The 23,489-nt window shown below is 45.4% G+C and overlaps 1 protein-coding gene across 2 annotated transcripts in view; it reads right to left on the bottom strand.

Annotated features, from left to right (window-relative positions):
* Positions 1-285: 285 nt before the first annotated feature.
* The window catches only part of GOLIM4 (golgi integral membrane protein 4), a 60,027-nt gene continuing 36,823 nt past the window's right edge, over positions 286-23,489 (bottom strand). For both annotated transcript variants that reach the window (XM_081007948.1, XM_081007949.1), the window contains 9 exons: positions 21,301-21,468; positions 17,714-18,073; positions 13,717-13,955; positions 11,718-11,794; positions 11,270-11,388; positions 8,369-8,536; positions 6,607-6,675; positions 4,938-5,018; positions 286-3,864 (listed from right to left, as the gene is read on the bottom strand). In XM_081007948.1, the coding sequence (XP_080864074.1) occupies positions 3,700-3,864; positions 4,938-5,018; positions 6,607-6,675; positions 8,369-8,536; positions 11,270-11,388; positions 11,718-11,794; positions 13,717-13,955; positions 17,714-18,073; positions 21,301-21,468 (1,446 nt within the window). In that variant the 3' untranslated portion in view covers positions 286-3,699. The remainder of the gene's footprint in view (positions 3,865-4,937; positions 5,019-6,606; positions 6,676-8,368; positions 8,537-11,269; positions 11,389-11,717; positions 11,795-13,716; positions 13,956-17,713; positions 18,074-21,300; positions 21,469-23,489) is intronic.

The following is a 23,489-nucleotide window of genomic DNA, read 5'->3' as shown; positions in this document are numbered from 1 at the left end:
AAATAGTCTGCACCAACTGAAATCTGTTTAATAAAATATAATTTTCTCGACCATCAGCACAACATTATGTTTTTTCTCTTCCCACCAAATAAAATACTTTGCTCTTGTGTCAGAGCAGATGCAGTCAAGATGATCCATGTGTGAACATTTCTGACTAAAGATGAAACAGGAAATACTTAATATTTGCAAGCATTCCTTACCTGCAATTTTATCCATTCATTCTCCGAACAGCTGTGAAACTGCCACCAGACCAATAACAAAAAGAGCACCAGACTAACATAGTGGTCAGTTTTGATTCTAGCTTTTATTGATGACCCTAAAATATGCCTCAGAATAATTAAATACTGCCCCATGGCATTAAAAATATGCACAAATGTATCAAAATATTTGTATTCCGAAGATTATGTACATATCATACACTTTACAGTCATTTATGTAAACAGGAATCTCTTTTCTCCGTGTGATAAATCTTTTTTTGTAACATTTAGAAAACCTCAAATCCGCACACACACAGTCCTATGAAATGTTAAGAGTACCCCTACTCTTAAATATATATATAAAGGAAATAGTTCAAAGCATCTACAAAAGCAAAATTAATAATTAGGTTAGTACAAAAATGAATTATATTAAATTCATATAAAAAAGTTAAAATAGTAGCCTATGGGTCATATATATGCAAATTCTTAAAAGATGAGAGGAAGTGTTGGAGCCAGCCCAAGACCTTTTGCTTCCAAAATCTGAAGCGTAAGGTGGTGCCTCTATCCCAATCCATGTGTAGAAGCTAACTGGCCTGGCAGATTAATCTTACTTCCAACACTGGCAGCAGGACATCATCTTCTGCCACATCTGTGGGTGGCAGGTTAGCTCAGCGGCCAAAGGGCAGGTCATGTGGCACACACAATTCTGTCCTCCAATACCTTATCCTATTCCCTGCTCACTAGTATCCCTAGGAACAGAAGCGCATGAAGGATGAGTGGTACAGCATATTCATGGATATAAGCTCTGCAACTCAGCTACGATCTTACAAGCCCACGAGCACAGAACTTGCCACGTGTCCTCAGACAAAGCAACAGTCACACATTGTGTCGCCTGCAGAAATCACAGCTAAGCACTACACCAGCATCACCGAGGTCCTAATTTCTGGCTAGGCCATTGTGAACTGTTGCCCGTTAACCTGGCCCACGCCCGTGATGCTAACCGTACAAGATTGCAGGTGGGTAGGCAGAAGGAAACAAGTGAGTCATTCTCTTGGCCCATGTGGTTACTGTTAAAATTGTAGGAGAAAGAATAATATTAGTGGGAGAATAAGAAGCAACAGAGTTGGTGGTCCAGTGATTCAGGTATGGTGGGGCTAATCTGTCACTGCTATCAATTCCCAGTGTCTGACATTTAACAATGACGACTTGATTTTTAACCCTTTTGAAGCCAACGTACCATCACATTAAAAAATACAAATAAAATACGTAATGGGGGTATGCAACATATATGATCTGATTGCGGCCCCCAGTTTGAACCCTTAGAGGGATTATGCGGTATAGGACTTGTGTGGCTAAAGATGTGTATCCTCCACCATGCCAGGAAAGAACCACCCATTTTATTTCTGCCAGGTGAAGCCTTTCCGCTTTCCTGGAAAGCAACACATGATTAGGGAGGTGAGGAATATGGACCTTGTAAGCAGTCCAGTGTACCACATTTTGTACCACACACTTTTCTAACATAAAATAGAGCTACTGATCCGAGTATCAACAGATCAACATACCATCCAATTACTCTTTTTTCACATTCTTTTCATTCTTCTGTCAAACATAATACTAAATTTTATTTGAGGTAAGAGGAGACGGTCATCTCCACCCACTTATGATAGGAAAGGTCTGGTTTCAAATCTCATGTTAGCCATATATTCAGTATATGCCTTAATACTATCCAGTCTTTTACACCGGCTAAGTGACCAGAGGGCAAGAAGAAGAAGAAGAAGAAGAAGAAGAAGAAGAAGAAGAAGAAGAAGAAGAAAAGGAGGAGCTTGGACTTGATATCCCACCTTTCACTCCCCTTAAGGAATCTCAAAGGGGCTAACAATCTCCTTTCCCTTCCTCTCCCACAAAAAACACTCTGTGAGGTGAGTGGGGCTGAGAGACTTCAGAGAAGTGTGACTAGCCCAAGGTCACCCAGCAGCTGCATGTGGAGGAGCAGGGAAGCGAACCTGGTTCGCCAGATTACGAGTCCACCGCTCTTAACCACTACACCACGCTGGCAAGCCACCAGTCTCCAGCCTTCTTATGCATTTATTTGACCTCCTGCCTTCCTTACTGACATCATGACTAAGATTCAAGCCAACAGTGGAAGCCCAGAGAAGGGGAGCTTTTATGCACAAGAGGAGAATGGCTTCAATGACCCCCTGGGTAACCTCCAGCCAGCTGTCTTCTTTAAACATTAGGCTACATCCATTTGGAAATAAGAGGACAGTATTGCTGGTTTACCTTACAACGGTTGTGGTAAGGATTACTGAGATAATATATGTGAAATACTCCTTTAGCCCTTAAGAAAGGCACTTTACGGTCTACAAACAAAAACAAATCCCACACAACTTTTTGAGAGGTGCACAATGCTAAAGAAAAACAAATTGTGACTTTGACTTCAAAATGTGTGTATCATATGGTAAATAAACCAAATGGGGGGGGGGATCTATATCTATCTTCTTTTGATCTAGAAGGAATTTGAGTGGTGGTAGAGTCATACCCCAAATATGTTTACTCAGAAGTAAGTTTCTTTGTTTTCCTTGGGGCTTATTCAGAGATTGCAGCCTGAGATAGGGCAATAAGGCTAAGGACAGATCTATCTCCACCAGCACATGACAACAATGTTGGGGTCAGATGTACAATGGCCAAGTCTACATGCGCATAATATCTGAAGCGGTAAGAAGAAACCCTTTGATCCATCTATACTTTATGGCCTGCGGTAACACACTTGTGTGAGTTAGGTACTGCATATATATGGGTAAGACCAAATGTCTGCATTGAGCTAATCCAATCAATTACACCTCTATAGGAAGCAGAGCAACAAGAGGGTGTGAAAGACCTGCAACATGAGTCCCACCCAGTGTGTGCATGAGTGTCACATGCAAAGGGATTCAAACACTGCCATTTTTGGCACACTCGCAACTGCCAAGTGATATTCACTTAGATGCTGCAGATACTGTGCTGGCCAAATTCATTCAGATCAAAATGAATACACAGAGGTGCTTGAATGTGCTGTCCCGTAGAGAGCTGGATGTAAAATCCAGCATCTCACAGAGATATGGGTGCAACTCTGCAGCAGGCCATTTCTCAAACTCCAAGAGATTAGGCACTAATGTTCGGTCCCCCCTAACCCCCAGAAATACACCTGAAAGCTAAAGTCTGGTCACGGTTTGGACAATGCCAAACAGATTTAAGTTGAAACTGATCCTCAAACTTCTAGAAAAGAAACAGTATAAAAATAAGGAGGAAAAATAAGGGGGTTGCCACCTCACCTATTTGTTTTTGTCACTTAAAATCTTGTACAAAAGGAATGCTAACCTAAAATGTTGCATTTGTATAAAACCACAAAGACTTCTAAGAGAAAAAATTTAAATTATGTATACATATAAAAAGGCCTTCTCTAGCAACTAAAAATTTTCTTCTTTTTTTCCAAGCAGATGCCATTTTGCAGCTCAAGCAAGAATCACATTTCCCCTCGTCTATGAGCCTTTGCTGCCACAGCGCCACCTTCCTCTTCTTCCTCTTCCTCCTCTTCCTCCTCGTAGTTCTCATCACGGCCTTCTTTACGATTATTTTCCTCTTGGACTTCTTGCTCTTGCTCTGCACCTTCACTCATTTTTTCTTCAGCCTGGCAGCATGAGAAAATAATAACCCCAGAACAAAGATAACAAAAGAGAAAACTATTCAGCTTTTTGGAAAACATGTATTTGATGATAAAACTCTGCAGCATTTGCTATGGCGAAATATTTCTTCACACACACACACCAGTCACAGCACAGAACAAAACAGGATTATTGTGCTACTGCAGGCTGTTGAAATTCTATGATTACTAAAGCCTTGAACCGAACTATCCTCTGCTGGGGGAGATCAAGTTGTGACAAACAGCTGGAGCAACATATTGGGCTCTTTTAAGACTCCCTTCAACCCTATTGCTATAAATTCTTCTAAAAAGAATACCAATAATTACACTTGAGGTTTGGGCCAATTAACCTGTCCAACATTGTCAACTGATCACATATTGTTTGACAAAGATCAAATAGTCCAGGGAAACAAGAATGCCCTGGTGTTCTTTCCATTGCATCACGGAGGCCGTTCAATAGCAACTGCAAGAGCGCAAGCTGCTTGCTCCTCAGCCTGGAGTAGTTGGGGTCTAGGGCTGCGTTCAAACAACCTGCTTGCAGCACAAAACATGTTGTGTTTCCTCAATCCAGAATCAATCGTGCTCACCCTCAAAATGCTGCTAGATTGATTCCAGATCCTGCTGTCCACAAAGTTGGGTGTGATTACTTGATATGCCTTTTGAAAAGCCTCCTCTTCTCTTGACTAGGTGACCCATGCCTTCTCCTCCCTGCACATGCCCCAGGTGAATTGGCGAAGGAAGTGGCAATTACAATCTTGGCATATGCTTACTCACACTGCCACTGGGCAGGTGAATGAACACACACACACATACACACACACATTTCTGGGAGTGCCTATATCTGTTTTCAAATGAACACACTGTGGGAAAATGCGGAATTAACCCATGATGAGCTTTCCTTTCTGGAATGAAACCAGTTTGTCCTTTTTTCTCATTTTATACATAAACCAGTAGTGTTATGCAGACATCTCTGACCTGGATATTCAAGGAGCAGGAAACACACAAAGCCTCCCTTAACCACCCATTTTATCAAGCGTCCCCCATCTACGCAGTGTGCTTACATTTTCATCATTTTCGCCGTATGGCTCCTCGCCGTTGTGATCCGGTTCCCTCTTCTTCTCCTCAGTCAGATCTCCCTGGGCCTGAAAAGAGACACATATGCCCAGTTGGAGGGGAAGGAAGAACCCATTCGAAGCCACCTGAAGTTTTGTGGCCATTCATTCATTGCATTTATATCATGCTTCCCTCCATTACTCTCTCTCTCTCTCTCCCTCTCTCTCTCTACCTCAGGAACTCAAGGTATTGAGAACAGGTGGTTTTTATACACAAACAATTCAGTCCAACATGACTACACAACCTCTTTGGATAATTAGTTTAATTATCCTCCTCATTTAATCCCCACAACAACAACCCTGTAAAATAGGTTAGGCTGCTGAGAGGCAGTGACGGGCCCAAGGTCACCCAATGACTTTCATGGTTGAGTGGGGATTTGAACCCTCATCTCCCAGGTCCCAGTCCGACATTCTAACCACTACGCCACACTGAAGACATACCTTTGCAATGCACAATAGAGGAAGAAAACATTCATTAAATGCATATGCATATAGGAGGGCCCAAAATGCCTTGACCTGCAGAAAAAGGAGGATTTTCTCCTCCTATCTCCTAGAATATGCTTTGGTTCATTTCCCAGCCGCAAGAACTCAATTGTACTCAATATATTCCATTTTCTTTCTCCCATATCCTACAGGGAAGGGCTGCAGTTGAGTGTACAGCAAATCTCTTTCTTTTAAACTGTTTTTAATATGGTGTTTTTTTATTTAAAAAAATGCTGTAACCAGCCTTGGGACCATATGGTAAAGAACGGGTAAGGAACTTAAATAGTAATAATACAAATATATGCTGATAATTAAGAGAGCTGCTGCTTTGGCTCTTGTCGATGTTACCATACTTTTCCGTGTATAACACGCCTCCATGTATAAGACGCCCCCTATTTTGGGGGACTCAAATTTAAGGAAATGGGGGGAGATGGCAAAGAGTTGTTCAGCTTTTTGGGGGGGATTACCCAGGGTTGTTGGGCTTTTTTAAAGGGGGATTGCCAAAAATTGCCTCCCGTCTGTCCCATCGCCAGCAGAAGCTGCCAATCGCCCAGCCAACTGCCAGAGCATCAGCCAATCAACACCACCCATTGACGCAGCAACCAATAACACACACAATAGCCGCTGATAGCCATGGCAACAACCAATCAAACGTCCACCCTATGCACTACCCATGTATAAGACGACCTCCACTTTTTAGCATGATTTTTAAAGAAGAAGAAGAAGAGGAGGAGGAGGAGGAGGAGGAGGAGTCTGGATTTGATATCCCACTTTATCACTATCCGAAGGAGTCTCAAAGCGGCGAACAATCTCCTTTCCCTTCCTCTCCCACAACAAACACTCTGTGAGGTGAGTGGGGCTGAGAGACTTCAAAGAAGTGTGACTAGCTCAAGGTCACCCAGACAGCTGCATGTGGAGGAGCAGAGACGCAAACCCGGTTCACCAGATTACGAGTCTACCGCTCTTAGCCACTACACCATACTGAAAAAAACATAGACTTATACATGGAAAAGTATGGTACTTATCACATTTTTAGCACATTCTTCCTCCAAAGCACTTGTGATGCATACATTCTGCTCCCCCGCCCAGCAATAATCCTCACAACCAGAGAAGTGTGTGTCCTCAGGTTCCTTACCTCTTCTTCTCCCTCTTCCTGGTACTGCTCATCCACATTGTCTTCTTGCTGATCAGGGTTACCCACCATCTGCAGACAAACACATTCCATAGCTAATATCTCCAATATCACTCAAAACCATGCACTGACTTACTTATTGAAAATCAATTCCAGGGCACCAGGGCACACAGGAGAGGTATAACTACGAAAAAAGAAGAAGGATGCAACATGGCAAGGATTTGATTTCCAATGCTCACAAGTAGGTCTGTGCAGGTATAGTTTTGTTTCGTCTTTTAGCAGCAATTAATGTTCCTCTACCGGCGGTTAATAGTTAAGAAACCAACCATAGTTAAAGCTAGCCACAGTTTTATTACAACCAGGGCTTAGTCATCCTGGACTCCCTTTGGGGAGGAAGAGCATGGTATAAATCTAACAAATTAAAATAGATTTGTGTAACATAAACCCGATATTTCTACATTAGCGTGCACTCAAAGCAGCTTATGCATTTTGCAATCAGTGAGCAAAAGGGACCGATAATGGATGCAATAATGGAATACTGAAAGGTATAGTTTTTGTAAAATATGCAGGGATTTATGACATGTAAAATGAACCATGGAAAGAGAAGATTGATATCTTAAGGATGTAAAATTAGTATTTTAAGTTGTAAAACAGAAAACTTAATAAAATTATATATATACAATGCAAAAAAAAGTGACTACATTAAAAGGGGGCCTGGAAGAGGCAGAAATTACCATTTAAAAGCAGTAGTAAAGAAAGACATGCTTGCAGCATAACCCTATATTTGAGAAGTAAAATTGGCCGTGTTCAATGGGGCTTATTCTAAACTATGCTTTTAGCATTCTTTTGAAAATGGTCAATGAAAGGCAAAGCTTTTAAAGCATATAAAAAAATCCTGGTTGCAAGAGAGCCAATTGCCACAATAAAGACTGGTGTCAATGAAACATTCACTGTGGTTAACAGGAAGAGGGAGCAATTCCAGAGCTCATTCTTGGACATTTAAGCTTAATAGGACACTACCCAGAAACCTGACATATGCTGCCCCGAGTAGGATCATGAAAGATAAAGGAAAAGGTACCCCTGACCATTAGGTCCAGTCACGGACGACTCTGGGGTTTGGGCACTCATCTCGCTCTATAGGCTGAGGGAGCCGGCGTTTGTCCGCAGAGAGCTTCTGGGTCATGTGGCCAGCATGACTAAGTCGCTTCTGGCGAACCAGAGCAGCGCATGGAAACGCCATTTACCTTCCCATCTGAGCGGTACCTATTTATCTACTTGCACTTGACATGCTTTCGAACTGCTAGGTTGGCAGGAACTGGGACCGAGCAACAGGAGCTCACCCCGTCGCGGGGATTCGGACCACCAACCTTCTGATCGGCAAGTCCTAGGCTCTGTGGTTTAGACCACAGCGCCACCCGCGTCCCAGGATCATGAAAGAAAGGTGTAAATAAATGAAACAAATCAGCTGCGGCAAACTTCACATGTGGTCATTTTAGGAAATACTCATTGTTGCAGTTAGAAGGAAGGTGTGACAGAATGCAAAGCAGAGCAACCCCATGGAAGTCTAAGGTAATGGGAAACTCACTTTTGTCTAGAAAAAAACCCTCAATGACCAGCAAACAGGTCATGCATTGCAATGAATTGTGTGTGAGGTGAAATGCCTATTTGCAATGGCTATTTCATACATGCAGGACATCCCTAGAAGCTGCAGCCTTTGTTTGAAACAGGACCTCCACTTGATAGCTATGGCCTTTTGTATACTGACCACTAAATGTTCTTCCATTTCAGGGTTCCCTTGTTTTGGGTTATTCGGCTTCAGTTGCTTATTCTCATCAGGCAGGTTCTCTTCCCTCTCCTGCTCTGCTTCCTCAAACTCATCTTCCCCTTGATTGTTGGGATCATCAGCTGGGTTGACATCATCCCCGGCTGTCTTCTGCATTTCAAGAGAATTTCAATAAAGAATAAAGTGCATTTCACTACAGTCATACCTCATGTTACATCCGCTTCATGTTACGTTCTTTCAGGTTACGTCCCGTGGCGACCCAGAAGTACCGGAAAGGGTTACTTCCGGGTTTTGGCGCTCGCACATGCGCAGAAACACAAAATAACGTCATGCGCATGCGCAGAAGCGGTGAATCGCAACCTGCGCATGTGCCGACTCACCGCTGTGGGTTGCACTCTTTTCATGTTGTGAATGGGCCTCCGGAACGGATCCCATTCGCAACCAGAGGTACCACTGTACAACATTGCCTTAGGTCCATATCCAACACATCACTCAGATCTGCTTTAGATTTTCAAGAGCAGGCAAAGTTACAATCTATGGGTTGTACTCATTGAAGCCCTATTCAGAGTAGACTCACTGAAATTTAGTCATTCCCATTAACGTCAACGGGTCTACTCTGAGTAGCATTTGTACTGGATACAGTGGTACCTCAGGTTACATACGCTTCAGGTTACATACACTTCAGGTTACAGACTCCGCTAACCCAGAAATAGTACCTTGGGTTAAGAACTTTGCTTCAGGATGAGAACAGAAATCGTGCTCCGGCGGCACGGCAGCAGCAGGAGGCCCCATTAGCTAAAGCGGTGCTTCAGGTTAAGAACAGTTTCAGGTTAAGAACAGACCTCCGGAACAAATTAAGTACTTAACCCGAGGTACCACTGTACTACCTTTCGTTTCTGATTTTTTATTTATTTATTGAATTTATATACCGCCCTATACACGGGGGTCTCAGAGCCATTCAGCACAAGGAGACATATACCCAGATGCAAATCTCCAGCGGCTGCAAATTAAAAAGTCTGGTGGGCACCCAGCCAACTCTCAGCTGTTGAATTGAGTGTATGGGATGGCAGCTTAGAGGCCTTCACCCAAAGGCCGCAGGATCAGGGCCAGACTTCTTGATCCTTACAGTAGTCCTCTGAAGTAGGTCAAACCAGGAGAGAAAGTGACTTGCCCTAGTAGGTTTAATAAAGACTTACAAGTTAGTACACCCAGGGTAATTCTTTACAGCATCCACTCCCAGTCAAGGGGCACCACTATAAGAGGAGCAAGTAGGCAGGTGCTCACTGTGTTAAAACTGACAGGGCCATACTGATCTGAGCACATCTCTTCCTACTTCCAAGCTTGATCCATCAAGCCTGTGTAGCATAGAGCTAAGAAAGCCCAACAGAGACTCCATCTCCTCAGAGTATTGCGAAAGAACGATGTCAATCAGCATTTGATGATCTCCTTCTACTGGTCCACAATAGAAAGTGTCCTTTCATACTGCATAACGGTGTGGTACGCTGGTTTGACATCAACTGATAGGAAGTGCCTACAGAGGGTGGTGAATACAACACAAGATATTATGGGCTGTCCCGTGAATCCGCTGGATGAAATAGAGGAAGAACGTTGTTTCAGGAGAGTGAGGAAAATTCTCAGGGATGATTCACACCCTGTCCGGCACTTTCTTGATCTCCTGCCCTCAGGCAGAAGATATAGAAGCATGATTAGTTGCACCAACAGGGTAAAGAACAGCTTCTATCTGTGGGCTGTTAGGCTGCTGAATGAAAAGATAACAATAGGGAAACTGACTTTCGGGTTTGGTGGGTGTGCGTCAGTAAACGAGGGTAATTAAGACAAAGAGAGCTGAGTGGGGGGTGCTTGTGTAATCTCACTGTATACAAGTTGTACAAGTGACAATAAAGCATTTCAATATTTCAATTTCAATGTTCAGCTGCAAACCAGGAACCCCTTGGAGACAATCTCACCCCTGCCATGAACTTAAGAAACTGCCTTATAAACAAGCCACCCTCTCTCACCTCAACCTTCACTATGTGGAGAGAATAATTGCCTGTCTTGCCAAGATCAGCTGGCTTTATTGCTCGCTCTCGCTCTCTCTCTCTCTGTGTGTGTGTGTGTGTGTGTGAGAGAGAGAGAGAGAGAGAGAGAGAGAGAGAGAGAAAGAGAGATGCTTGACTGCAGTCTAAATTGAGCTATTAAATGGCTTTTGTTTTAAATTTGTTGCAAATCACATTGAAGTGGCATTTGCTTAGAAAGGCAGGATATAAAACCTAAGATAAAGGCATATGTGTGTAAAACAAAACATGAAACACTTTGAAGACATGGAAGTGCTATATAAATGCTAGCTGTTATTATTCAAACTTCCTCCCTAACCCTTCCTTCCTTGAATTCTGAAGAAACTGATTTACTATTTCAAGATACGGCAAGATTCTTGGCCTACTTTTTTGTTCTCTGATGTTACCACACCCCTTTATTTATTTGCTTTTTTGCTTTTAAGACAGGACCACCAGCCTCAGAGCCAGCTGGTGAGGAGGGCTCAGCAATGTACTGCTGAATGGGCTCCTGTCCACCATCGTAGTTTTCCCAAAATGCAATGCTCCAAACATTCTGTGGAACTGTTGTTTTTCTTTTTTAAAAAAAAGGCTGCCACAAAATACCTGGGAAAACTTAAGATGGTGGCCCCAGTCCGTGTCACCAACAATCCCAGGCAGTACCTCTAGGCCAAACAAGCCTTGCTTCTGCCTTTGTTACAAGAAAAAGCACCTCCAGCATGGTGCTTGACACACAATTACTGATTTAGCTAGATTCATGTCTATTGATGTCTGTTATAGAATTGCCCCACAGTGCAATTTTAAAATATCAATGTATGCCATTCCCACTCACCGGTTCTTCATTCTGCTCGCTCTCTGCTCGGTGGTCCAGTTCATGATCCTGTTGTCCGTTTGCATTATTGTGGTCTTCTTCCTCCGCTTCATCTGGGTGCCGGTTCTGCCGATCGTAATCTGATCAAAGGCAATTCAGATAATTCATTCAGCCCTCCTTCCATTCAGAAAGACCGCATAAGCGGAACACAGTATTTGTAATCCACGAAAGGAACAGCTTCCATGTGCAATTCAAGATGTATGAAAGTTGGCTAATGTAGACAGGGAAAATTTTGGGACAACAAGATAGAGATGAATGAGCACCACCCTGGCCATGAAATCCAGAAATAAGCCAAGCTAGGCTTTACCTGCTTTAAATATGGCCAACCCATTGATTGCATTTTCAATTACACACATGTCTTATTTCAAAGACAGCGTTAAAGACAAGGGTTGGAGAGAACGTCACTTACTTTCTTCTTCTTCCTGGGCACCTTGTTCTTCTCCTTGCACAATATCCTGATCCAGGTTGTCGTAATGGGATTGGTGGCTGGAGAAACATTATACAAAGGGGTTAATTCGGATTCACAAGGGGATTTTTATTGTTGTTAAAACAGGGGTGGAGAACCTATCGCCCTCCAGAGGTTGCTGGACTACAACTCCCATCAGCCCCTGCCAGCATGGCCAGGGATGATGGGCAATTGGGGTTCAGCAACAACTCAGGGGCCTTGTGAGAAAAGATGGAAGACCAATGCTTGCCATTTACTCCTTTGTTGGGGTTTGTGCCAACTAATAATAATAATAATATTTTATTTATATCCCGCCCTCCCCAGCCGAAGCCGGGCTCAGAGCAGCTAACAACAGTAAAATGATACAACATTCTAAAATCATTTCATTATAAAATCAGTTCAAATCAGATTAATGGCAACCATTGGGCTAGAGTTCTGTGAGGATTACCAAAGGAGGGGGTCAGGCTGTGCCTTGGCCAAAGGCCTGGTGGAACAGCTCTGTCTTGCAGGCCCTGCGGAAAGATGTCAAGTCCCACAGGGCCCTAGTCTCTTGTGACAGAGCGTTCCACCAGATTGGAGCCGCAGCCGAAAAAGCCCTGGCTCTGGTTGAGGCCAGCCTAACCTCTCTGTGGCCCGGGACCTCCAAGATGTTTTTGTTTGAAGACTGTAAGGTCCTCCGTGGGACATACCAGGCACCTCTTTGTATTACAGAGAATGTTGGTGAGGAAGGTAGCCTTCCCTCATTGTAGGTTGCACCTCCCACTTTACATGTGTTGCCACAGCAACACAATGCACCCATGCGGAAGTACAGGGCCATTGCTAGCGGCACTGTGAGTGTGACATGGGAAGAGAGGGTGCTCTTTCATGAGTGGGAAGAATAACCCAACCCAGGACACCAAGTGAGTGCGCCCCCCTAGAACACACCCAACCAACCAACCACCCACCCACGTTCCCAGAATCCTCTGCAATGTGCAGGGTTTCCATGAGGGAAACTGTGATAATGGATGCAGACTAGAGAGACGAATGTATGCAAAACCTATTGCTTTAAATGGCTGGAATGTTGTTCACTGTACAAATGCTGCTGCTGCTAATAATAATAATAATAATAATAATAATAATTTATTTATACCCCGCCCATCTGGCTGAGTTTCCCCAGGCACTCTGGGCAGCTCCCAATCGAGTGTTAAAAACAATACCGCATTAAATATTAAAAACTTCCCTAAACAGGGCTGCCTTCAGATGTCTTTTAAAGATAGAATAGCTGCTTATTTCCTTCACATCTGAAAGGAGGGCGTTCCACAGGGCAGGCGTCACTACCGAGAAGGCCCTCTGTCTGGTTCCCTGTAACCTCACTTCTCGCAATGAGGGGACTACCAGAAGGCCCTCAGCACTGGATCTCAGTGTCTGGGCTGAACCATGGGGGTGGAGACGCTCCTTCAGTTATACAGGACCAAGGCCGTTTAGGGCTTTAAAGGTCAGCACCCACTATTCCACCTACTAGGCTTGCCCACCACTGGCATGTGGCCCCTGCAAGGCTTCCCTAGAGGGAACGTGGCCCTGAGTCAGGAAAAAGATCCCCTGCTTTAAGGCAATATAATGCAGAAAGGATTCCTGACAGCAGACACTTGAAAAGCCAGTTTGTAGGCACCCACGGCGAACGCCATTTTCTAAATGCTTGCTGACAGGACATGGCACAGGTCAAGGAATGGCCCGCATCTTTATCCTGCTCCACTGGCAGCAGTGGAGAAGTGGGGCGGCCTGCACCTCCTCATGGGTAGCATATCAGCAGCCTGACCCCGCCCCCCCACAAAGGCCCTGACCTCCCAGCAGGTGTTTGAAGAAAGTGCCAGAAGGTTCCAGAAGGTTCTGGAAATTCTAGTCACTGTCAAAGTCTGAGGCAACCTGAGCTAACCTCCTTTCTCAGAGGCCGACAGGAGCCAAAAGTGCGTTTTAGAAAGATAACCTTAGGCGGTGTTTAAATTGCTCTTCGCCCTGCTCTGCCTGCCTGCGCAGTGTCAGCTCTCGCTCCTGAAGCTGCTGCTGCCGTAGCAACTGCTCTTGTAGTCTCCCCTGGTGCAGAGACTCCTGGTGTTCTCTGAGGCGATTGGCCTCCTCCGCTCGCTGGACGGCCAGCCGCTGTTGTTCCAGCTGCTCCTCGTAGGCAGATTTGTATCGGGTTATCGTCTTCACCTTCGGTGGTTCCTGGGCCAAGACAAATAGCTTAAAGTAAAGACCTAAGTAGGAAAGGGACGCGGGTGGCGCTGTGGGTAAAACCTCAGCGCCTAGGACTTGCCGATCGCATGGTCGGCGGTTCGAATCCCCGCGGCGGGGTGCGCTCCCGTCGTTTGGTCCCTGCACCTGCCAACCTAGCAGTTCGAAAGCACCTCCGGGTGCAAGTAGATAAATAGGGACCGCTTACCAGCGGGAAGGTAAACGGCGTTCTGTGTGCTGCGCTGGCTCGCCAGATGCAGCTTGTCACGCTGGCCACGTGACCCGGAAGTGTCTGCGGACAGCGCTGGCTCCCGGCCTCTAGAGTGAGATGAGCGCACAACCCTAGAGTCTGTCAAGACTGGCCCGTATGGGCAGGGGTACCTTTACCTTTAAGTAGGAAAAGGCTTAAGTAAATAAAGGCAGAACGAACCGCAAGAGCCGTAGCTCAGTGGCAGAGCGTAGGCTTTGAATGCAGAAGGCCCAGGGTTCAATCCCCATCACCTCCACTTAAAAGAAACATGTAGCACAGGGGGCAGAAAAAACTTGTTGCAAGAGCCTGGAAGCCACTGCTAGTTGCTGCTGGGCTATACAGACTGAGGATCTGGTGCCAAATAAGGCCACTTCCCGAATTCTAATATCTTGCTAAGTGCACCAGCTCCTGAACTGAAAGAACCTGTTCCACACTTAGAATCACAAAATTGTAGAGTTGGAAGGGACCCCAACGGTCGTCTCATCCAACCCCCTGCAATGCAGGAATCTCAACTAAGGCATCCATGACAGATGGCCATCCTACCTCTGCTTAAAACCTCCAAGGAAGGAGAGCCCATCACTTTCTGGGTCGTTGTGAGGATTAAAAAAAAAAAGGGAAAGGGGATTAACCCCTCCCTGAGGGGGAGAAAGGGAGAATGAAATATTGCAAATAGATTAAAACAGTAGCCTTTTGGCCACTGTTTGGGCCAGGACCCTCCTTTATCAATGAGATCAAAGCATTTCAAGTGCTCCACCACCACTTCTTCCCCAAATCCCAGAATCCCTTACTTCCATAGATGATAGGATCTAAAATAATGGAGGGAAATGACAGGTGGATGCCCGGCTAGAAAGAGGGCTTGAAAGAAAACCTAACTCTCTCTCACTCTCTCTCTCTCTCTCTCTCTCTCTCACACACACACACACACAGGAAATTTGGGATGCTTTTAGCCAGGAAACCCTCTAAAGTTGGGCAGGAGCCCCAGGGGAAATACATTTCACGTAACGATTTGAGCATCAGCCAAGACTCTGGGCTGAGGGACACTCATGAGCTCTAATGAAGCTTGAAATACAGGATGACTTTGTTAGTCAGATAAACACCAACAAGGTCCTGGGCGGAAACCAAAGGAACAAGCAGATTTTTGCACCCCTGAGACATGACCCAGAAGGCAGAGCCATCTCTCTGAGATTCTATTTACAGCTCTACACAAAACATGACCTGTATGCACTGTACCCTTGAGATGCTCTGTTCCTTGAGGCAGGTTGCATGCAGAATTAAAATGGCCTGTCAAAATATTAGGGCACATCTGGATGCAAGGAAGAGTGCTCTGGACTCACAAAGGTAAATGGCAAGAACAGATTCTGCCACCAAACGCAAATATACTGCCTGCAGATTGCATACAACTTGTAAAGGGCTCTTTTATTATATTGCCGCTTTTATTTTTAATGATGTTTCCAGCTGGGCTAAAAGCCTTAACAAACTTAATTGACAGGAAGTTGCCTTAAAGAGAGCCAGACCAGTGGTCCACCTAGTTCAGTACTGTCTACATTACTGTCTTCAGCTGGTGGGTTAAGGTCCTGCTAGTGGGTCACGACCTGATCCAAGGTGGGTCACAACAGGAGCACTGCCACCATGCAAACATATTGTAAAAGGTTGAGAAATGGGTCCCCTAAATGCATGTTTGGGTCCCCTAAATGCCTGGCGTGCTCTGGTCCATGGGGTCACGAAGAGTCGGACACGACTAAACGACTAAACAACAACAAATGCATGTTTTAGACAGCATCTTAAAAAGCAGAGACATCACCTTGCCAACAAAGGTCTGTATAGTTAAAGCTATGGTTTTCCCAGCAGTGATGTATGGAAGTGAGAGCTGGACCATAAAGAAAGCTGATCGCGGAAGAATTGATGCTTTTGAATTATGGTGCTGGAGGAGACTCTTGAGAGTCCCATGGACTGCAAGAAGATCAAACCACTCCATTCTTAAGGAAATCAGCCCTGAGTGCTCACTGGAAGGACAGATCCTGAAGCTGAGACTCCAATACTTTGGCCACCTCATGAGAAGAGAAGACTCCCTGGAAAAGACCCTGATGTTGGGAAAGAGGGAGGGCACAAGGAGAAGGGGGCGACAGAGGACAAGATGGTTGGATGGTGTTCTCGAAGCTACCAGCATGAGTTTGACCAAACTGCGGGAGGCAGTGGAAGACAGGAGTGCCTGGCGTGCTCTGGTCCATGGGGTCACGAAGAGTCAGACATGACTAAACATCTAAACAACAAAATGCATGTTGGGTTAAAAGTGCGTCCTGGGTCTGAAATGTTTGAAGATACCTGGCAGCAGACCTCCAAGGTTTCTGACAACGGTCACCCCTCTGGTGATGCCAGGAATTGAACCTGAGAGTTTCTGCATGCAAAACATGTTCTCTACCACTGAGCTATGGCCCCCCTCCCAGTGAGAGAGTCACTGCAGTGCGCCCTACAGTGCATATGTATGTATGTGTGTATGTATGCATGTGTATGTATGCATGCACACACTCATATAATACTCATATGATTCCTGGGCCAGGAAGCAACACAACGCTGGAAAGAAAAGAGTGTCCGATCTGCTTCATTGACATAACCAGGCCCAAAGTCCCTTCTGGCTCCTGCCCACAATTCCTGTTGCCTGCACCACTTATGGCATGCATGATGCAGGCTGCTTGCCCATGAATTAAAGCTGAATAAATGTTCCGGCTTCTGCCTCTGCCAGTAATGCAGCTGGATTTCAAATCGAGCACCAGCTAAGGTGACAGTCTAAACAAGGCAGAGGATGAAGAGAAGAAACAGGGTGGGGTGCCTGCTATTTAAGCACACAAAAATGTGTTTCGAAAAAGGAATCTAGAAATTCGCTCTGGCTTCCAGTGTCCTGGGGGGTGATGAATGTGATTTCTTTTTTGAAAGGTTAATAGAGAGATCGTGCAACAAGTTGCTCCCTCCCCCCCCCCACCCCTCCTCGCTTGCAAATTTTAGAAATGGGAAGACAACTAGTGTTACCAACTGCATCCGTCACACAGCACATCGCATTCTGTAAGATATAGCATGCACTGCATTTCAAAGTGGCACAATTCCCTTTCCAAAGTGTGGCCGGAGCTGTGCACATTCAATTAATCAACAGGGTGACAGTGACAGCATCACACTGGCAGGCTCCATCCCTTGCCCTTTGCAAATTGCAGCACACCTCTCCGGTCATGGTATGTGCAGTGCCCCAGCCTCTGTTCTGAAAGGGCTTGTTTGTGACTGGCAAAGCAAAACTAGCTAAATTGTTTCAAGCCCTCTCTCTCTCTCTCCCTGCTGCTTAAATTGCATTTCCAAACTGACTTACTGGGCAATGAGTCCCGATAGATTTAATGGGGCTTATTTCCTAGCTGGTGTGTTGAACGGTGCAACCCCGCTGAACACAGAGGGGTGCTATTACTATGCAAAGCATGGTAGTGCTCTTATTTAGGTGTCTATTTCACCAACAGCTCACCTCCGAATGATGGTGTTCGCCCAGGGTGTTGGCTTCTTCCTCGTCAGCCTGCCCTTTCTCCTTCCATTCATGCTCCAAGTTGCCTTGGTCAAGATCCTCTGTCAAGCGTTCAGGCTGCCCAGCTTGCTCCATCTCTTCCTCCTCAAGTTCCTTCTTGTGCTCATCTGCAACCTGTTCCACACGTTGCTCCTCGTCTTCTCCCGCCTCTTGCTTCTGCTGAATATTGAGTTCCCGCGGCGGGTGACCTTCATTGGCTTTTCTTTCAGGATGAAACGGCTCCGCTCTGCCTTCTCTTCCTTCCAAGTGGATTCCTCTGTTGGCTTCTTCTCCCCCCAGTGGCTGATCACCATTTAGCGTAATCTGCAACAGTGCAGAATATTAAACTTCAAATGGCCCGTTTAAAAGACTCTGCTGCTGATTTATTTTATTTTATTTTTTAATATAGAGAGACTTCTAGCCCATCCCTCTAAGTGCTTATGAACCACTCAGGGCAGCTTGCAACAATTAAAAAAACCTGCAACATCATGAAACACAACTAAAATATGTTCAACACACAATAAAGCAAGATATGAAAACGTACAACAAAGGCAAGGAGCACAGAGGAAACATGAGCTTTAAAGTGGATACTTAGCAGTGTATCCACTTTGATATCCCGCTACCCGAAGGAGTCTCAAAGCGGCAAACAATCTCCTTTCCCTTCCTTCCCCACAACAAACACTCTGTGAGGTGAGTGAGGCTGAGAGACTTCAGAGAAGTGTGACTAGCCCAAGGTCACCCAGCAGCTGCATTTGGAGGAGCGGAGACGCAAACCAGGTTCACCAGATTACGAGACTACTGCTCTTAACCACTACACCACACTGGCGTAGAATAAAATCACAGAATCATAGAGTTGGAAGGGACCCTGAGGGTCATCCAGCCCAACCCCCTGCAATGCAGGAATCTCAACTAAAGCATCTTTATTTCTTAAATGTGATAGGCTAAGAATGGGGGATTTGTGGCATGGGCCATGGCTTCTTGCCTGCCTGGTTTGCTTCCCCAAAGCATGTGGCTGATCACTGGTGGTATAAATGCCAGACTACACAGACCTAAATGTTCAGCAAAGCAGTTCTCCTCTCCTTAGAAGTGTGGGCATATATCCAAGGGAAGAGTTCACGCAGCAGGCCTGCCTGTCGGCTGCCAAACACTCAGAGAAGTCAAAGCCTTCCTATCACCCCACCATCGCCCATGAGCACAATGTATTCCAGCGGAGGCAGCTCACACATTCAGTTGTGAATCGGAGCTGAGAGTCTTCAAGGGGATGGGACATCAGTTGGCAGGCACCCAGGTGTGAAATCAGCCCTAAGAAAAAAGGATCTTATTTTGATTACGGAAATGCTCCAATTAGAGTTCAGCTGCCTGCGCAAATCCTTCACGTTTGAACTGCCTGCGGTTTCTGCTTCATATCAAGTCACCCTGTGATGGCAGCATTTATGGAACCCGTGTCTCCCAACATGTATCGCCAAGAGCTCGGGTTGATGCTTAGTGTGTCATTTTTATATAAATAGATCAGAGACGGCCCGTCATTGTACCTGACTCTTTCTTTGTTTCATTATTTTTTAATGAGAATAATAACCGGATTTACCCCTTTTACATAAAAAAGTGCCGCATACAAACAAGATGACACCAGGGGGTTTAAGCTGCTTTCTTTTGCTCAAACTATAATGATGTGACATTTGGAAAGAACAAAGATCTTCCATGCTTTATTAAGCGCAAGGATTCACAAAGGAGCCATTGCTCAACACACGTATGTGGCCATCCATATGCGAAGGCAGCAAAGGACGTAAACATTTGCTTGCAGGCTAATCTTAAGGGAGACAAGCCTTTGCCTACAATGAACACAGCACGGACGTGAATTGCCAGGTGAAGCAGAACTGCCACACTACCTTCCCGGCAGGTGGGTCATTGTTGCTTACCAGAAGAAGGGAGAGTTGGTGGGAGGTTAGTGTGGTGCAAACCCTGCTGCCTTGCCCCTCCCAGTAAGCAAATTTGATGAGGGGGCGCTCATCAAATCTGCAGATGACACCAACCTGGGAGGGGGAGCTAATGCCACTGAAAACAGAATCAGGATTCAAGACGACCTTAACAGCTTGGAGAACTGAGCCAAAGCTAACAAAATGCCTTTCAATAGGGACAAATGTAAGGTTCTGCACATAGGAAGAGCCAGCTGCACAAATATAAGGTGGGAGACACCTGGCTTGCCAGTAGTGCATGTGAAAAGAGATCTAGGGGTCTTAACACGAGTCGACAGTTAATGCTGCTCTAGGGTGCATCAACAGAGGTCTAGTGTCCTAGTCAAGGGAAGCCGAAAAGTGCTGGGTGAAGGGGATGTAGCAGCCAAAACCATCTTCATTTTCCCAGAATGCCACTGGGCCCAGCAGCACTGAACATCGTGAAGACTGCAGCAGCTATAGCTGCAGTGATTCTCTACAGAGCATCAGGACCTAAAAAATTGTTTTCAAAAAGGGAGGCTGGCGTCAGCCACGGTGGACTCTCCAGAACTTATTTGCTGCAACATGCTGAGCATCAAGGCCAGGCCCGTGAGGGGCTCACAATTTTTATGCTGTTTTTATATTGCTCAGTATCGATTTCTGTTTTTGAAGTATTCTGTGCAAGTCACCTTGAGTCTTTCGGGGATCCCTTGAGATCAAAAGTTCAGGATACTGAGAAATTAAGCATTCAAATCCCAGAAAGTCAGCTTCTGTGAGTCTGCTATGAACAGTTTAAACATATGAAACTAACAAATCTCCCCTCCTGTTGGATAAATGCTATCTATCTAACCAATAAGATGCTTTTGCAACATTAGACACAAATTTTGCTCAGCAACAGCCAATGGTACCACACAGGCTAAATTAGATCCACCGCCACCATTACTAAAAATGGAAATAGCAAAAAGGGCAGTGTGGGAGCTGCTCCAGAGTTCTAGCCAGCTAGTCATGTCTTCTCTCCAATAATCTATTCCATTTCTGTTCTTCATCCCATCTTCCAATTGCTTGACATTCCCATTTTCGTGTAGGAATCTCCGGAAGCCAACAAATGGCCATATCTGCGGCCCATCACTTTAAATAGTCACAGCAAACCATGGTTTCTCAACTAAAGCATCCTTAACTGTGGTTTAGTGTGATGCCTAAATTGAGTTACTGTCTGTCGTTCTCAATTTCTCCCCTCCAGCTTGTAACGTGTAATACTGACCTTCCTTGATAGGTTATTGTAATATTTGCTGAGATAATACAGTGGCACCTCGGGTTACAGACGCTTCAGGTTACAGACTCCACTAACCCAGAAATAGTACCTCGGGTTAAGAACTTTGCTTCAGGATGAGAACAGAAATCGTGCAGCGGCGCAGCAGCAGCAGTGGGAGGCCACATTAGCTAAAGTGGTATCTCAGGTTAAGAACAGTTTCAGGTTAAGAACGGACCTCCAGAACGAATTAAGTTCTTAACCTGAGGTACCACTGTACATGGAACCCTTTCTGAACACTGAAAAGCACACTATATAAATGTTAATCACCGCCATCAAGGAAGATGACTTGGTCAGTCAGCCAATATTACCTCCTTCTGCTCTTCCACCATGTCAGCGCCATGTGCTTTGGCGTCCCCTAGAGGGGAAGGCGCTGATGTCACCGGCAGGACATGTTGCTGCTCAAAATTTTCTGGCTTCTGGAAGCTAGGCATCTTTTTGAGCGTCTCCTTCAGCTGTCTGTATTCCTCCACCTGGGACTAGAATTCAAATGCAACCGTTAGATATCACTGTCAGATGAACCGCTTCTTATTAAAAACTGCAGGGAAGCTGGAGGCTCCGAGGCAAGTTGGGTATTTTAGCTAAACATGCACATCCGATCAAAAACGCCCATGTGCTAAAGCGAGATCTTTTCTATGCGCCAGAGTGCGCCAATTTAATACATTACAGCAGGCATGCAAAGTCTAGCGTAAAATCCCCACAGCCCAGAAACGGGGATTAGTTTTTCATGCCACGCAGAAGAGGAACAGAACTGTCAGAAGTGAATTATTACATTTCCTTTCAACCAGTTTTTGAGGGGGCTGGGGAGGGAAATCGCAAACAGGGGGAAAGTCCCATGAACTGAAAAGATACAACTGAAAGAGAACAACCAAATGAGTGTGTGTGATGAACAATCACAAGCATCTCTTCAAACGCTTGCAAGAAAACTGGCTTCCCGTTCTTAATGGAATTGTCCAACATATGATGGAAATGAATTTATCCAGAACAAAGGTGTAGTGTTATTTCATGGGTGGTTCACTAAAACAAAATACGCGGTGGACCAACACACTTTCCACATCGAGGCAGCATCACATGGCTGAAAGGCAAGATCCTACCCTTTCCAGCCTAAAAGTGATTTGGGGTGTTCGCTACTGAAGCTGCCACACATGGCTGCCCCATTCATAATTTTCTTCCCCATCAAGCAAGGGGAGCGGCACCATGCAGATGGGCCAGCTCTGCCTACGACCTTTGTATGGCATGCCTACACCATCATTTCCCCTATATGCAATGCTCAGGCAGTGAGCGCTGTTCCTAACGTAGCCAAAACAGCACAAGAACACAAGTAGAGCCTGCCGGATGAAGCCAATGGCTTCATCCTATTGGCTGCAGAAAGCCAACCAACTGTAGGGACAGGAAAAAAGAAAACTGGGGCCAGGGGGTTTCAAGTTGGAGGCTGGAGACAGTCAACAGTTTCAGAAGAGTTCAGCAGGTTAGTTTCTAGGCGAGAATGCAAGTTCTTTTATTTGATCTCATGGCTGCCTTTAGAAAAACGGAACCTGCACAAAAAAGCCTATGAACCTAGAGGATTTTGGGGTAAGGGGTTAAGCCATAGAGAACACAGTCTCCATCACACTGATGGTTTCATCTCCAAAAAAGGACACCATACACATCCAAAGTGTTGTTCATTTTCCAGCAGAGCAACTCCATCCCTGTCAACAAGAAGTTTGAAACACACTGGAAGCTCTCCCTCTCCCTCTCCCTCGGTGCATACATCCAGCACACACAACCCCCCTTCATAAGCTGTGTAGTGCTAGGAGTCTGCGTGGTCTCTTCTTTTACACATGTAAACATCTCAAAGTTGGTTCTTGCCAAGTTATGAGAAGAAGTGTATGTGCCCCCTTGCAGGACCCAATTTAGATGAAGAGAGGTTTGTAAACTCATCACGGTGCAACTCAAACCAATAACCTGGAGCATTTCCCAGCAGGGTTGCGCCTGCAATGCCAAACAACAAGGCTGAGGGTGCTCTTCAAAAGGTATAATTGTGCTCACTTGAAGGACCATTTTAATATCTGCTCTGCCTTATGACGAAACAGAGTTTCCCCCACTCGACGCAGAATCAGAAAAAACCACCTTTCACCAAGGTCAGACCACTGGACTATCAATCCAGTGCTTTTCTAGGATCTTGGGCAGAGGTCTCTCTCCCACCCTTTGCATCACCTTCTCCTTTTAAAAACTGGAGACAAATGGGATGGAACCTGGGACTTTGCATGTAAAGCCTGCAGTCTACCACTGAGCTATAGATCTGGTGCTGCCTTGGAGGAAGTTCACACTGCAAGAAGCCCCTTGGCAAACAACTGTCTCAAGTTCTTTGAGCTCCTAAAAAACAGTAAGGCTTTCTTCCCCTGCTTAAGCATCCTGCCAATCCTCCCCCCCCCGCCCCCCCCCCGCCCTATCCTATGCAACTCAAAGCTCATCATCCATCCCCTGGGTAACTCTTAAAGTTGTATTGCTTCAATACGCT

Source organism: Podarcis pityusensis (assembly GCF_964106645.2).
Source record: "Podarcis pityusensis genome assembly, chromosome: 5".
NCBI classification, from domain to species: Eukaryota; Metazoa; Chordata; class Lepidosauria; order Squamata; family Lacertidae; genus Podarcis; species Podarcis pityusensis.
Note: the sequence above shows the minus strand (reverse complement) of the source record. Positions and strands in the feature narration are given on the sequence as shown.